Consider the following 15,672-nt stretch of genomic DNA (forward strand, 5'->3'; position numbering starts at 1 on the left):
CTCTCTCCTATTTTGAAACCCCCTTCCCTTCCCTGGACTGGGTTGTATGAGGGTGAACTCCCCAACTGAGTTCAACAATATCCCCAGTTCTTTTGTCTTCCCTGCTTTCTTAATAAATCACCACCGCCACCACCACCACGCTCTAGCGAGAGGCGAACGAGTTTCCCGGCGTATAGTACCGTCACTGAGACTGATTACGACGACGACAGGCGACGCCAACAGCCCCAGCCCCTAAACAGCTTCGCCCCTAAAATCATACTTTTGGCGCACCCTTAGACGAAGAGACGGCCCGGCCTGCGGTCCAAAGTCCTGATTGGTAATGAGTTGTACACGATGACAGTTTTCCGTCACGCCGGTACTAACAAAAGTAGGCCCTCATTTTAAGCGATTTTTCGGTGGAAATGGCGGGGATGCAGAGGTGATTAGCCAGAGCATATGAACTGAGAATGTAGTTAGCCTATTTCAGACGATATTTCTTAAACGGACTACCTGCAACACCTCCGTTAAACACTTCCACTTTTTCCTTTGCTTTAGAAGCATTATCAACAGCTCGGAGCGGCACTGCGTGATTTGCTCGTCGCAGCAGAATTCTTGGCTTTGTGGTTCTTTTTCTAAAGTGGCTATAGAATGCCTTTATTGCTGCAACAAAACGAAAGCGGCCAATAGCCGCTACATTTCTGTAATGACGTAATTCTAGCGCTCAAAGAACGCCAATACTCGAGAAAGAGAGAAAAATCTTTTGAGCAGATTTCCCAGTTATCTGATGAACATAGAGCAGTAATTTTTAACTTAGGTACTTTCTGACCCTCTATTATAATTACTGGATATGTTTGTTGACTAAGTTATGGAAGCATTTAAGATTTAAAAATTTTAAAAAAGTGTTGAAGGGTTTTTTGAAGTTGAATGACTTTTGAGAGTTTCCAGTGATAAAGTGTCCCCTGAGTTGATCATTAGTCATGGTTCGGCATATGGTTCAGCCCGCCTCGTCATCAACTGCAAGCTACAAGAAAATATTGCCGCGGGGGCCAGTACAACAGTGCCACAAACGGAGCATGACAGTACCGCTCTTAGGGCGACCTCGTTCTAAGATCATTCCGCATCCGCCTTATGCACCAGACCTGGCCCCGAGAGATTTTCCTCCGTTGAGGCCAATTATATTTTACCAACAACTGACCATTCCAATAACTTCTCTATTCCTTTTCAAAATTCGCCATCTTGGTTCAAAGTTGCATCGTGTGGTACAGTGAAAACGGCATGGTTACATCCAACCCCCCCCCCCCCCCGATTTTTCTTACATCGGCGCTCTTTTGGAAGCGGGAATATCGCGTGAATTAATACAACGACGTTGTTGGGCAGACATATCGCCAGAAATCCCATTAGTAACCAAACCGACCGACCAAGTTACAAAGGCAGGAGGATGCTTACATTGAGTCCCTTCCCCGGATTGTCCTCGACGAGCTGCCTGGCGATGTCCTTGCATCGCGTGCGCTTGGGCATCTTGGAGTCCATTTCCCAGTCGCGATGAGCAGCGTGCGCGTACAGCGCCGCCGGCGTCGCGTGCGTCACCCGCGTGGTCGTGACCACGCCCGTCCACATACCTGCGCACAAGATTCCGGCGTGAAAGAATTGGATTGTTAGCTTTTTTTCCGAAACAGCCATTCACATGCACTTCCCAACTGCAGACGCAACTATTAACTGTTTTAGAACATGACGGCAATTCGTTTAGCCTACCTGCGATAAGGCGCAACCGGGTTTGTAAGAGTTTGCTGATTTAGAAGTTATCTACGATGGAAGGAGAATGGGCTGAAACAACTCATTCAACTCAATCAGAGGTAATCAGCTGACGAGGTAGGTCATCACGTCTTACCATATAAATAAAGAAAAAAAAATGACATGATCAAAGTGTCTTCGATAGCTTTGCATGACAGTGAATTTTCATTTTCACTGGCCCCATTGCTCAGTACCAGTATCCGCGTTTTGTAGGATCCCTGCGCTGTTTTACTTGCGCTTTGAATGCGACGGTGTTGGTATAAGATCAAGTTGGTGTTGGGGATAGTATATAAGTATGTGCTTGCCTTCCAATAAAGTTAGTTCAGAGTTTAGAGCCGTCCAGCTGCCTAGTTCCTGCCTTGTGTGTACGTCTTTTGCGCTGCCCGTCAAGATATCGTTGCAAGGTGTGTGGAAAGACAGAACACTAGTACTCATTGGCGCTAGCTGTGCTTTAACTTCATGACACAGCATTCATCTTAAAGTAGAAAACGACTTCATTACTACTCTGTCAGGGTATACGCAAATTAACCGTTTAAGAAAATCCAGAATAAGCAATAACTGCAGTACGCTTTGTCACTACTTGTGAAGTGTGCATGATTTGGTTTTTCTGCTCGTGATATTGAAATGCTGAAATCGCGAGTATTCGAAATCGTCGCCCCATATGATAGAATTTTAGCACTTGGTAGCGAAAGTAAGACTGAAAGGAGTACACAGATAGTTTCTGTTATATTCTGCTGTTTGGATTTTTTGGCGCCAAAAGAGCAACAGATCTTATGCCTTCCTTCAGAATGGGGAACAGCACAGATTACCGAACACACGGAAGTGTTAATTAATGCTCTTAATTTCCACAAGGAGCATTCTGTTGTGGGTCACGTTAAACGCAATGGAGTTTCAATGAGCAAATTCGGCATCAGCCGACATACCCTTATCCTGGGCCCTCTTGATGAAAGAGTGGAGCTCGTTGCCCACGGCCGAATCGCATTCGGACACGTTGGCGCTCGCCGACAGGCCTATCATCGCCATCTTCGTCTTGGCGCCGCAGAACAGCGCAGTCGCCGACGCCGCACTGTCCGTCACCTGCCGGTCCACGGCGTACGTCTGCACAGCGTTGTATAAAACACATCTCTTGTATACACAAGCCTTGTATACTTTATGGATCACGACGCTTCTTTCTGTGACAGCATAGTGGCGATAGCAGTTATACACCAGACCTGTCTGTCGGCGGCCATCCCGTATACACCCTTCATACCAACCCATTGTGACTTGTCCCGTTTGGTATATATACGTCTACAGATACATAACGCGTGAATTTACGGCGCCGCATGTTTCACGTTTGTTTCTTACACGCGCAGAAGGGCTTGCGTTCGGGCTGGTTGGTAAGCCATAAATTTGATCTTAAGCGCGAAAACAACACGGACAAAGAAGACAACGACAGGCGCTAAAGCTCAAAGTTATCTTACACGCGACAGGTCTGCCATACTGTCTAACATAAATGGTACTGGTTTGCAGCCGCGTCATCGACCGAACGTATACCCCGTTCTGTGCACACGTCACGCAGACTCGCAGACTCGGCACGCACATAATAAAATGCACTTTGACTTTGTTATTTGGACTGCTCAGAGTTACTCCAGAACAGCTTCGTATTTTATTTGCCCATAGGATTTCTATGGCGAGAGCAGATTTAGAGTGCCTAAGAACTGCCGAGAGCTGCTTAGGGCAGGCGAATAAAAAAGCCCCCCCCCCCCCCCCCCCCTTAAAAAAATGAAGGAAGCTCAAATTAATTCGTAAGACTTGAAGTAGCGAAGCTGTCTGTACGCAACAGAAGCGTTTCCCCTCTTTTTCGCCTTACGGCGTTGTTTCAGCCTCACCGCTGTACGAGGGACCACAGCTGGATGTTCGTCTTCCTCTATCGCACACGGATCTGTGCCGCACGTAACCTCCTGGCCTTCCTTCGTGGCGCGTATTTATCGCTGCGGCGGCGACCTCCTCGCCTTCCACCGCCACGTCCTGCGAACGGGTCCCGCGCACGTCTTCTTTCCCTCCGCGCCTATCTCTTCCTTAAAGGAGCACTGACACCAATTTTCGGCGTTAATATTATTGCACTGTTCGGTTTCTTCACTCAACAGAATACCATGGGTGACATATGAGCGGCCGGCGACGCGAAGAAAGTTTAATTGGATCTCATTTATCGCGCCGACGGAGCAGCGCGCGGAGCGGCACTCAGCAAATGGACATCAGCGTGACATCATCCAGGGAGAGCCAAAAAAAGTCACGCGGCAGCGCTCGTCAAAAGCTCGTGACGTCACTTCATGTGCGCGGCCCCACGAGCGGCGAGCGGGCGCACCACCCTCTCAAGCGGGCGCCGGTGACGTCCGCACAAAGCGGTGAGGTCAGGCAGGGAGTCTGTCATATGCGCCGTTCGGGATGAAAGCGCGGCAATTTGAAACAAACGATTTTCAGGCCGTTCAATGTAATCAACTATCGCGTGCTGAAGTATTTGAAGTGCTGATTCAGGTTCGCCAGGCCGTTAAGCATCGATAAAAACAATAAAAGTGTAACATAAAATTTTTGTGTCAGTGCTCCTTTAACGCCTATCTCTTGCCGTTATCAGGCCGCTGCTCCGTGCCGGGCGCTTGCAGAAGGGGGTGTGGTTTGACCTCTAGCGCTCAAGGGCAAAACGGGTCACCCCGCAAAGGCTTCCCGAAGTAGCGTAGTGTAGGTTGCGCTGCAATATGCGGTGACACGTTTGCGCTGTTTGTCGTCATCAAACACCCCGTTATCTCCCTTACGCCCTGACCGGCTCGTGTGGCAAGAGGGCGTGGTATTGCCTTTTGGTCGTATACCTTGACGAGTGCGGTGTAGGGAAAGCGCTCGAAGGACAGGCTTCCCTCTTCGCCTGGTTGGCCCATCTTGCTCTGCGTCCGGTAGATGCGCGAAGCGGTCACCGTCGAGACGCCCATGCCGTCGCCCACGAACACAATCACGTTCTTGGCCGGCGCATCAACTATGGGCGCCGATAGGAGCTCCGACACGGTGCTCTGGCCCGACGACCTCCAGAACTCGGGGTCCTCTTCTCCCTCTGGTATGGGAGGACCCTCTGTCGAGCTCGGAGGCGGACTCGCTGCGAGAGAACGGGAAAAGAAAGGCTTGAAGTCAAATGCCTGACAGAAGCCGATGGTGAATTTTCATGAATAAAAAAAGGCGAGAACGCCAACCAAAGAGACTATCACCAATAATGTTTAAAGTTTCGCCTCCCGCCTCCCCCCGCCTCTCAACCAAGGCCGTTAAAGAGGTCATGCAGACAAAACACAAGTTTGTTTTCTTTGAAGAATAGGTGTTTTACAGTGCTCCCAGCGCTTTTCCAGCATCAATTTTAATTTAAATTTAAAAATTTAGAGTCTCCCGCCGAATAGTGTGCTTCGCGACGTCTGCCATGAATTTGCATGTTAGTGTCGTCCATCGAACTTCTAGTGCGCTGTATGTACAACCTGCACCGGGCTGCGGGGCCTTGTTTACCGTCTTCCCTCCTAGATGGCGCCACCATACTGCTCCGTACCGCTATTCGTCTTTGCTTTGTTTTGACCGTACTTGCATCTGGCTTGTTTTTGTTAGCCTATATTCAGACTACCGACGCAAAAGCCATATCGTGATCTATTGACGTAAAAAAAAAAAAAAAAAAAAAAAAAGCCGTGTCACGCAGTTCGGTTGGCTGAGACGTGAAATGACGTCATTCTTTAAAGTTATTACGACAGTTTCGGCAACAGTCTGAACCGGGCCTTACGGTAGCTAGTAATCGGTTCGTGAAACATGGGGTATGCTCGACAGATGGTGTCACGTTAGATAACGTCGCTTACGCCAGTCGGACAGTGTTGTCGCAGACAAACCCAAAGCGCCGCACTGCTGTGCAGCTGAAACAAGCATAGTGCGCGCAGTACCAACAACAATGTACAGTCCCCAGCAAAAGTTTGCGGGATGTGCAGCGCGTTGCCGAGCGGCGCAAAACTGCATTGCTGCGCCATCTGCAGCCAGTGAGCGCCGGGTCGAGGAGGCGCGCTTTGCGCATGCTTGGCTTTATTTGTTACCGGACATCTCTCATCGCTCGCTTACCCGCGACATGCTTTTGGTATTCGCGGCAGCCGCGGCGGCGCCGCGTGACCATCGCCGTCGTTCTGCTATTACTGGTGCTACAAAATACGTAGCCCCCGCCCGGCCGTTTGCCCGGCGCGCATCATTGAATGAACCTTATATTTCAAGTCATATAATGGTCGACGAATAAATTTACTTCAGAGGAGCTATTTAGGCTACCTGTCGGAAACTGCGTCCGCCGACGTGCTGAATAGAAAAAAGTCGCGTTGCCAAATTTAATCTTGCGGCAAAGCAAGCTTTCTGGTGAATGACTTAGCGCTCAGTCAATGTAGGTATCATGTTAAACATCGTACTGAAATTGGCCGAGAGCACGACGTTAGAATTACACCGAATCACATTTACTTGCCATAGATAGTTTTTAGAAGCTGTAAGCGATACGGAATACCCGTCTGTAAAAGGGCTGAACTCTTGTTTTGTCGGAACTACCTCAAACAAACAAATTTTATGATAATTAGCCACTGAGACGACAACGGCAATTATAGGTTACCTGACAGTTCATCGCAGCTTTGGTTAAAATATATATTTTGTGCCCAACCAGCAGTGCCTCTTGGGAGATAAGGCCGGGTTCAGACTGTTCCCGCAACTGTCGTAATAACTTTAAAGAATGACGTCATTTCACGTCATTTCACGTAAGCGGCACCCATCGTTATGGGTGCCGCTTACAGCTTTGCTTTCCAACCACATTCATTCACGGGGTGGATTGGCGCGATTTTTTTTCCTGGCTTATCTGAGCGGAGTTAACGTTAAAAGTGGTGTCAGTATGATTCTAACGAGGCAATCTTTCGAATGAACCAAACCTGTGTTTTGTATGCATGGCCTCGGTCATGAGACCAAATGACAACTCACTCCGCTTCATTCCAGCAACTGAAGATTTGTTTTATCCAAAAAAAAAAATACACGAGAAACATTGAAAAACTTCCAAATTTCCAGCCACAGCGAGGTGATTGGGAAGGAGTGGCGCAGCAGAAGGACGCCCTGAAAACATGGTTATCAGTGTATTAACGGCACGCTAGCATTTAAAAGATACGATCTAATGGAACTAGGAACCCCCCTTCCCCCCCCTCCCCCACAATTTTCCAGATATTTTTCTGGACGGTGTCTCAAATCGGCGGCCGCTAATCACACAAAACAAACTGTGGTTGATTCGTCTGTCGTAGAAATCGGTAAGACACGAAAGTGAAATATGCATCGAAATCTGCGGCAGAGCACGATTTGCGGGTCGGCGGATGTCTTGTGGGTGCGCTTGGCGAGCGACGTCCTGCTGGTGGGTCGCCTCGGCAAAGGTGTACTGGTGTCATTTCCGTGACGGATGTGACGTCAGTGAAATCTTAGGGTATCCGGCATAAAACACTGTCGTGTGAAAGTATAAAACCTGAAAACGAACAACAATAAGTATAACGTACTCATTAGTACTAAAGATTGCTTCCCTGCAACAAGACCCTGTGTGCAGGGGTGCACCCTTTACGGGCCGCTTCCTCCGTTGTACTGGCGTCACTTCCGTGACGGATATGACGTCAGCGAAATGTTTGTGTATCCGGGAATAAAACACTTTTGCGTTAACAGGGTTCTGTGACGTCACATAGAAAGTGCCGGAAAGTGGCTGGGGAGTTGCCACTGCTTCATATGCATTCTTTAATGCTTATTTATTTTATGGTTGCGATAAAAAATTGGCACCATTATAACCGGGACCAATCAGTCGTGTTAATGCAACAAATGCACTTGTGTTTTGTCTCCATGGCCAATTTAAACATTCTTTGCTATTGACTCTGTGATGGGCGTCCTGGCTTTTTAGGGGCGAAGCCCCTCAGGGGCTGGGGCTGATGGCATCTCCTGTCGTCGTCGTCGTCGTCGTAATCGTCCTTCGTCTCATGCAGTGGCGGCAGTAAAACACTGGGAAACTCGTTTACACGTCTTGCTTGAACGTAACGCGTACTACAAAAACACCGGGACACTCGTTTACGCCTCCCGCTAGAGAGCTTGGTGCTACAAAGACAAGAGACTTTTACGGCAAAGCTGTATGCCTGTACCCCCCAACGGTTTCATCTCCGTTGCCAAAAACGCCAAGGCACCCATAATAGACTTACACACTAAATGCTTCGTCCCTCACCTGGTTTAACGTAGTGGAGATGGCCTGGGATTTTTTATTCATATAAAGGGTACCTATGTTAAATATGCTCAAAGTCTGCTTTCGCACAAACGACGGGCCCGTTGTGTTGGTTCCTCTTCTCATTATCCCTGAATGCACAGGCATGTGCAAATTAAAGGCTAACACGAAAATATGAACCTGAACCCGCAAATGACGCGATTTCGTTCCGTGCGAGTGAAATTGCAGCGCTGCTTAATTACAGAAGCAAAGTTGGGAAATGTGCCTTTCAAAATGTGCTACTAGCGAGGCATTATTTTATCTCCACTATCCATATTCATTGGTATTGCGTGTTGTGGTTCATATTTTCGTGTTCTCACTTCATTTGTTCCTGACATTCATCATCATCATCAGCAGGAGCAGCAGCACCAGCCTACCTACGCCCACTGCAGGGCACGTTAATATCTAATTATTAATTAATTATTAACCTCCCTAACTGTACGGGCTGTTATTTATGCGCAAATACCTCCACGCGGGTCGCGGTGAACGCTAGTCTGAAGCCGTCAGAAAGTACCTGTTCCGACTTTGTTATTTCGAATTATAAAGAGTCAACCGCCTATTCCTGACTTTTCAAGCTGTGGAGCCGTAGGCCGACACGGAAAAAACGGGTGCGCTGAGTTTAACCAACAAACGTAGCCGCGGTTGTACTGGTGCTTTGTACGTACGTGACTATTTTGAAAATGGCCTAAATCGGTGGTCAAAACTACGCCGCTTTTCTTATGTGCTAAATCACCCCTTAGGAAAAACAAAGTTCATTCCCTCCGCTTTGCTCGTTTCCTTCCGGTGTTGCAAGCGGAAGGGTCAAATAGCCGGAAATGCTGTCTGTACGCGGCCGGTGACCGGTACTTTCGAACGTTTTTCTTTTTTGTTTTCTCGAACACTCCAAAGGCTACAGCAGCATCGCAATCTCCTGCAAGCCACCGGATGAGCGCTTGCGCTATAGGCGCCGGACTTTCCTGGTTGGTCGCATCGCGAAACGGAAAATTTGAGCTGTTTTGCTAAGCGCTTAAAGGCGGAAAAAGACGAAGTAATAGGGAAAAAAAAAACATTCTAAAAAAGTCGCTCGTACAGTGCGTGACTTATGTTAGAGTGACGCAGTCTCGTGTTCAGTCACAGGTCAAGCGGCGCGACTGGGTGAGCGTACACTACGTGTTCGAAATTGTCCGCCACGAACAGTGCGAGTGAAAACGACTTCGCTGGCTGTATTGCCTGTATTTACTCCTTTCCTTCTTTTTTTCCTCCTTTATTCCTTCTTTTTATTTGTGTCTTCTTTCCCGTCTCTCTTGCTTTCATTCATTCTTTCTTTCGTTCCCTAGTTATTTCTGTATTTTCTTCCAATCTTCTTTCTTTCTTTCTCTCCCTATGTGGAATAGGTGAGACGTCCACCAAGCAGACCTAGAATTGCGTCGTTAAACCGTGCGGTACTAGAGCCAGTAAATAAGCTACACTTTTCAGTTCCACTGTTTGGATATCTGCTCCTTTCGTTGCAAATGTCGTCGAAAAGCGACAGTCTTTGTCGACATTTGCCTCCCTTCGCTTTCCCGCTCACCTATCATGCTGCTCCTCTTCCGTCTCGTTCCTCCAAAGATAACGAGCTAGAGGTTTGCTCAAGTCAATTTAAATTTACCGCCTTCCACTGCTCCAGGCCGGGTGCCTCGATGCCAGCGCTGCCGTACGGCGGAGACGCGCGTGAACCGAGGCGCCCTACTTCAACGTTTATAGAACCGCATTGACGTAGTCCAAGTGCGTTCCAAGCAGAAAGTGGAACCTATCTAGTAGAACCTTTCGTAACTGTTGGGGCTTGATTTCTTAAAATGTCGCCAGAAGCTATAGTGGTGCGGGCGACAGCAGGAGACACTGTTAATTTTTTTTTTTTCTGCAGTGGATGTAGTGTTTCAATTCGCAAAAATTAAGCATCCATGAATTTTTTTTATAAAGGAACACTGTAAATATCCCTTGTGTCTTAATTTTCTGTCTTTTGTTTGCGTAATGTCTTGTTCTTGTTCAACAATGTCGACGTATGAACCTATAAACCGGACTTAGCCGTTTCGATTTCGCTGTGACTATATAAGACTATCGCGCAGACTTTGTTTCACTTCGGCCGGGTGGCTGAATCGAGTCACAGACAGACAGACAGACAGACAGACAGACAGACAGACAGACAGACAGACAGACAGACAGACAGACAGACAGACAGACAGACAGACATGTAGACAGCCAGACAGACCAAAATTTCTCGGTTTAAGTAGCCCAAGAAAGGCTATCGTCTTTACAAGTCAAATCGAAGGAGAAACGCCACACTCTACGAGGCGGGTTTCTTTTTTTCGTTTTGTAGCGGGTTTTTACTCGAACATAGGAGAGAAAGACGCGCGAGATGATGGTGTAAACATCTGCAGTCCTTACGTTCAAATTTCGGCACCATTTCCCCTGTGCACAACAGTCATGTACAGTCCTGTAAAATGAAGGGCGAACACGGAAATATGAACCAGAACACCTAAATATCGCAATTTCTTTTCGTGCGAGTCAAAATAACGCGTCGCTTAGTTACAAAAATAAAGTTGGGAAAAGTGGCTTTCACAATATACCAATAAGCACCATTATTAGATCACAATGAACAGTATTTTTCAATTTTACGTGTTTGGTTCATATTTTCGTGTTTGCACTTCATTCTCCCATGACTGTAAGTACTCGAAAATTTTGAGAAAGCTAAATAAATAAGTCTGAATAAATTTCCCGGATTTGCGCATAATCAGCCAAGCATCGCCGTATTTCTAAATGAACGATTAAGACGGAAGCGTCAAGAACAAACCTTGCACGTTAGATCTTGAGTGCCCTTTCAAGCAGTTAAAACGGCCAACTCGCCAGGCCTACCGAAGCGCAACCTTCCACCGGGTGTAGTTTCCGGTATATGTCCTGTCTGCACCACGCGGGTACGCGGAAGCGACCATCGTGAGCCGATAGGCTATCGCGCCCGCGTTTAAAAAACGAAATGCGGGGCTTCCGCGGATCTAGAACAAACGCAGTTTAGAAAGAAAAGGCCGCAGGAGGCGAGGGAAAGTACGCTTCCGCGAGTCCTCGAAATACGAGAAGCGATAAAGACCCACAAGCAGGGAGGGCTTATTTCGCGGGGCGTGCTTCGTGCGTGGACGGTACGGTTCGCTGGGCGGCCGGTACAAATTTGTCATCGAGAACACTGCAGTAGACGGAAAAGCGGCTGAACACTGAAACGGAGCGCTACGCACCGGCAACTTTAAGGGGCTCGGCCCTTTCTTTTTTAAAGCGGAGCTGTTATAAGCTCCCTCCCCTGGATTTTTTTGTGGCCTTAGCACGAGAAAAGCCGCTTGTTTTCTCAACTCCCGGACTGGTGTTCTCTGCACGTGCCGTCGTTGACCGCATGTGTTCTCTCGCGCTGTTTGTGCACCCTCTCTCTTGGGCCCCCTGTTCGCCTTCGTTAACCTCATATTTGGATATAAGGTGACGTATATTGAACTAGAAAAAACTGTCTCACCAGCAATGCTTTTGTGTTTAAAAGTGAAGCCACCTTTATGAAAGTTTGTGCAGTCTTAAAATTTGTAAGCTACCTTTCCCGCGTTGTGTGTTGCCCAGTGAAGACTACTCATACAGGCAATACAGCGAAGGCAGCGGAAGGAAACCACCGACGACGATCGGGCCATGGACGCGCACGCGTATAAGCGCGGGGCCTGTCGGGACTCCGCATACCGCGAGGCGGAAAACGCAAGACGCAGACGTGGTTACAATCACACTAAACGACTCCCCGGCGCGACGGTGCGGTTTGAGCGGGAGTTTGGGGCCAACCGATTCGGCGTCGCTTGTGCAGGTGTGTGATCATTAATGGTTTTTCCGAACCTCAGGCCCCTTACTCCTGCAACGGACAAACGTCTCCACTGGTCATTTACCTTCCCACGTAGAGTGAAATAGCCCGGAACCTCAGTAAAATATGCTGTTGGGCTAATTCGTGCATTGCTTAAATGCCCAGTGTTGCTCAGGAGCAACAACTCAAAGAATATTTTTTTGTTGCCTTTCCCAATCCTCTTTTCCATTCCCAACCCACAGGGCTTTATAGCCTACTCTCTGCAATAAAGTCATTCAATCATTCATTCTCTCGCACTCTGTGTTTTTTTTTAACATTTAACACCATCTATTGACAGACAAAGAATCCCCGATCTTCAAAAATTAAGGAGAGAGCAGCACGTTCTTCCATGTGCTAAAAAATATTGTTTACGCGTGTCAACTGGCATCGAGACCGGGTGGCTCAAAATGTGCTAGCGACAGGTAAGCGAAATTGTGCAATTTCATTCTTATTACAAATGATAGCATCGATCGATCGATTGTGGGGTTTAACGCGCCGACGCAACGCAGGCGATGAGGCGCGCCTTAGTGGAGGGCTCCGGATTAATTTTGACCACCTGGGGATCTTTATCGTGCGCCGAAAAAATGATAGCATCACAAGCTTTACGTTATTCTCTTCACTTCGACCTTACATCATGCTCATGAAGGTAGCTTTCTTGTTCAAGAGATATATGGGTAGCCGGTGCCCAGTGTTTCCCAGTGCCCAGTGTGTCCTAGTGTCCGACCTAATGAACCAAATTTTTTTCTGGCTTCATATTTTGGATGTCAAAAAACCTTTTAGATAATAAAAATCTTCTCACACGCTTAGGCAAAATGATAAAGTTCTGGGCATTAAAGGGTCAAGGAAAAAGAGCGCTACAAACCATGACAGAAATAAAAAAAAAAAACGAACGACGAGACAGATGCGCCACTAACAACTGATTTATTCCAAGGAAAGACAGGGGTAGAAGTAGCTTGTCTACAAACACACAAACATACACAAAAAATAAGAGATCTAAAAAGATACAATAAAACAAAATAGCCACTGATGAAGACAACAATCATATCTTTTTATCGTATGTTGTCCAGGATCCGGCACTCACTCGAAAACAGTGATAGCGATGCTTCACTGATACAGCCTGCGATGTTTTTTTCTGGATAAAATACGGTTCGCGCAGTTCTCGCGCCACGGTGTCACCACTCTTTCCTACAGTGATTGTTTCTGTCAGTCGCGGAAGCCATTCTTTGCCACACGCGCGGCAGTGATGAGGCAAATGCGACGTGGTGCCATTCTTCATGGAAAGATCATGTTCCCTGAGACGGTCATTTACGCATCGGCCGGTTTCTCCGATGTACACCATACCGCAAGTGAGCGGCATTTGGTAAATAACGCCAACTTGGCAGTCCACGTACTGCGCACCATGCTTCTTTTCGCAACATTTTTTTTTTCGTTGATACGCTTACACAGGCTCGCCAACTTCCACGGTGCAGAGAACACAATAGGCGCATAATATTTTTTGGCCACACGTTTTATATTATGGGCCACTTTGTGCATATAAGGCACTACCTCAGGCCGCTTTTTATTTTCACTGGTCACCACGTAGGGTGTTTTTTGTGTGTTCGTTCTTCCAGATTTAAGCTTGTGTTTGTTCGCTATTGCTTTAGCACGCCTCTCTTTTAGCGTGAACTGCGCGTAGGGGGCACGCCTGCAGCCTGTGCTTGCCTGCGGTCTGCAGGCAAGCACACGCTGCTAGCCTCAAGTTGTTGGAAGAGACGTTTAGTAGTACACAAAGTACTAACCAAAGTACAATTGCATTGTGGCTGTGCTTTTGAGTGTACCAGTCGTGTGCAAATCTAGCCAAAGTCAAGTTTTACAGTAAATTTTTACAACGCACAAACTGTGCACGACAACATCGCCTAATAACCATCAAAACCGCTCCCGCAGCAGTGGCTAAGTGGCCAAGGCGCTATGCTGCCGAGCACAAGCACGCCGATTCGGGACTGGTTATAAAGGCACGAAACGAAAACACTACTGCGGCGAGATTTAGGTATATGCGTTCAAGATCCCCAGTTGGTCTAAATCAACCTATATATACCGTATTTACTGGATTCTAATCATCCCCTCATTTCCCACGATCACGTTGCCCAAAATGAGGGGGGGGGGGGGGGGGCTTAGATTAAAAAACCTAAATTACCACCCCCCTCCCTTCCCCCCACACACACTTCTTTTCGCGGCCGTATCTCGACGAGACAGGCGCAAGTAATAATGTTGTATTTGGCAACATTCAATAGAGATATAGGTACAGACAGGGAATCCACCGCTTACATATACTCGGTCCATTCGAGTCTATTGTGCCGCTTTCGGTGCGGCTTTCAGTATTTCACAGCATGTCGTATTATGCTCTATTGAAGTGGCTTATTATTGAAAGGTTCATTTATATAATGACTCAGCCCTATCGTTAACTCGGGCCCGCTTCCACTTGTTTGAAATCCCCCTTGCGATGGTAGTTTAGAAAAAGGGTGCGTAGGTTCGCATGCAAACGTTTTATTTATTTTTTTCCCCAATGTAGTGGAGGGCGCTCAGAATCTTGGGGTGCTTAGAATCGCAAATATACGGTATATGACCCTGCACATATGGCGCGCCTTATAGTTCCGGCGTAACTTCGTCGGCTAAACCCCAATGTCAGCTATAAAAGCCGCAGGGCCCGTCAGAAGAGCCAGAAAAATGTGTTTCGCTTGGCAACAGAAAGAAGCAAAGAAAGAAAAACTAGGTCGACATCCGTATCAACATTTTGAACTTTTGGACGGGTAGTCAGACAGTGGTGGTTTTTTGCGTGGGCAAAATTGAAAGAGAAAGACAGCGGCATTCGCTCTAACTTGATCTCAGTGATTTAGGTTAGTTTAAATGTCACTTTACTGCCATTCCTTCAAGACATCGTGCTAGCTTCTCTGTATAGTTATTCATTACAAGCCTGGCTGTCATAACTATAATTTGTCCTATGTTCGTTCTGAATGAAAAATTATGCATGCCGCAAATCTTGCGAGTGGTGTCGGGGCGACGCATATGGCGTCGTGTTTTCTGCAAAACAAACACCAGCACCCCTGGCCTTCAGAGAATGCTGGCGTAGCTTCCTTTGAGGTTAACGTGAGTGGCCGTGAAAGAGGGCCGTTTTCAACGGGTAGCCCCGTAACGCGGCGAGACGCTCTAATGGCGACTTTCCGCCTTTCTTCTGTTGAACCCGCCCGCCCTTGTCGCTTTTAGTCGGTTACGCTTTACGAAGGCAAGGGTGCTTTACATTTAAGGCACAACTAGACTCAAGGCACCGAGGAAAATAGAACCCAGTGGAGGCAGAGAATCCTGCCAATGGCACGGCCCCAGAATCGCGTTATGGCAGGGACAGTTGCTGGCTGTGTAATCTTTCGCAAAAGGGAGTGGGAACCCAGCCTATGCGTCCGCCTCGGACTTGCGTAGACACGAAATAATGTCAATTAGTACACTAACGCAGTGACAGTTTTACGGGTAAAAGGGCTTGAATAAGCTTCCCAGTCTAAAATCACAACAGTAATGCCACAAAAAGTTAACAAGAATTCCTGTCGTACGACAAAAAACTTCGTTGTGACAACAGAAGTGCTGTTGTAACGACAAACCAATCTGTTGTTACGGCGCACATTTGTCGTAACGACAAAGTCAATTTTCTCAACGACAAACATTCCTGTAGTCAAAACAGAACAGCCATTTTCGCTACTCTTCACGATGGGCAATA

The 15,672-nt window shown here is 47.4% G+C and overlaps 1 protein-coding gene across 2 annotated transcripts in view; it reads right to left on the reverse strand.

The window, feature by feature from the left end:
• The window catches only part of LOC144146111 (alkaline phosphatase-like), a 67,638-nt gene that overhangs the window by 16,975 nt on the left and 34,991 nt on the right, over window positions 1-15,672 (reverse strand). Inside the window, exons 1-4 of one of the 2 annotated variants that reach the window (XM_077678060.1) lie at window positions 10,463-10,496; window positions 4,614-4,891; window positions 2,694-2,868; window positions 1,426-1,598 (exon numbers count right to left, since the gene is read on the reverse strand). In XM_077678060.1, the coding sequence (XP_077534186.1) occupies window positions 1,426-1,598; window positions 2,694-2,868; window positions 4,614-4,891; window positions 10,463-10,481 (645 nt within the window). In that variant the 5' untranslated portion in view covers window positions 10,482-10,496. Of the gene's footprint in view, window positions 1-1,425; window positions 1,599-2,693; window positions 2,869-4,613; window positions 4,892-10,462; window positions 10,497-15,672 lie in introns of those variants that run through there. The other variant, XM_077678059.1, reaches the window with a different exon arrangement.

The sequence above is a fragment of the Haemaphysalis longicornis genome, unplaced genomic scaffold, assembly GCF_048455015.1.
Source record: "Haemaphysalis longicornis isolate Haplotype H1 unplaced genomic scaffold, Haemaphysalis longicornis Haplotype H1 scaffold_7, whole genome shotgun sequence".
NCBI classification, from domain to species: Eukaryota; Metazoa; Arthropoda; class Arachnida; order Ixodida; family Ixodidae; genus Haemaphysalis; species Haemaphysalis longicornis.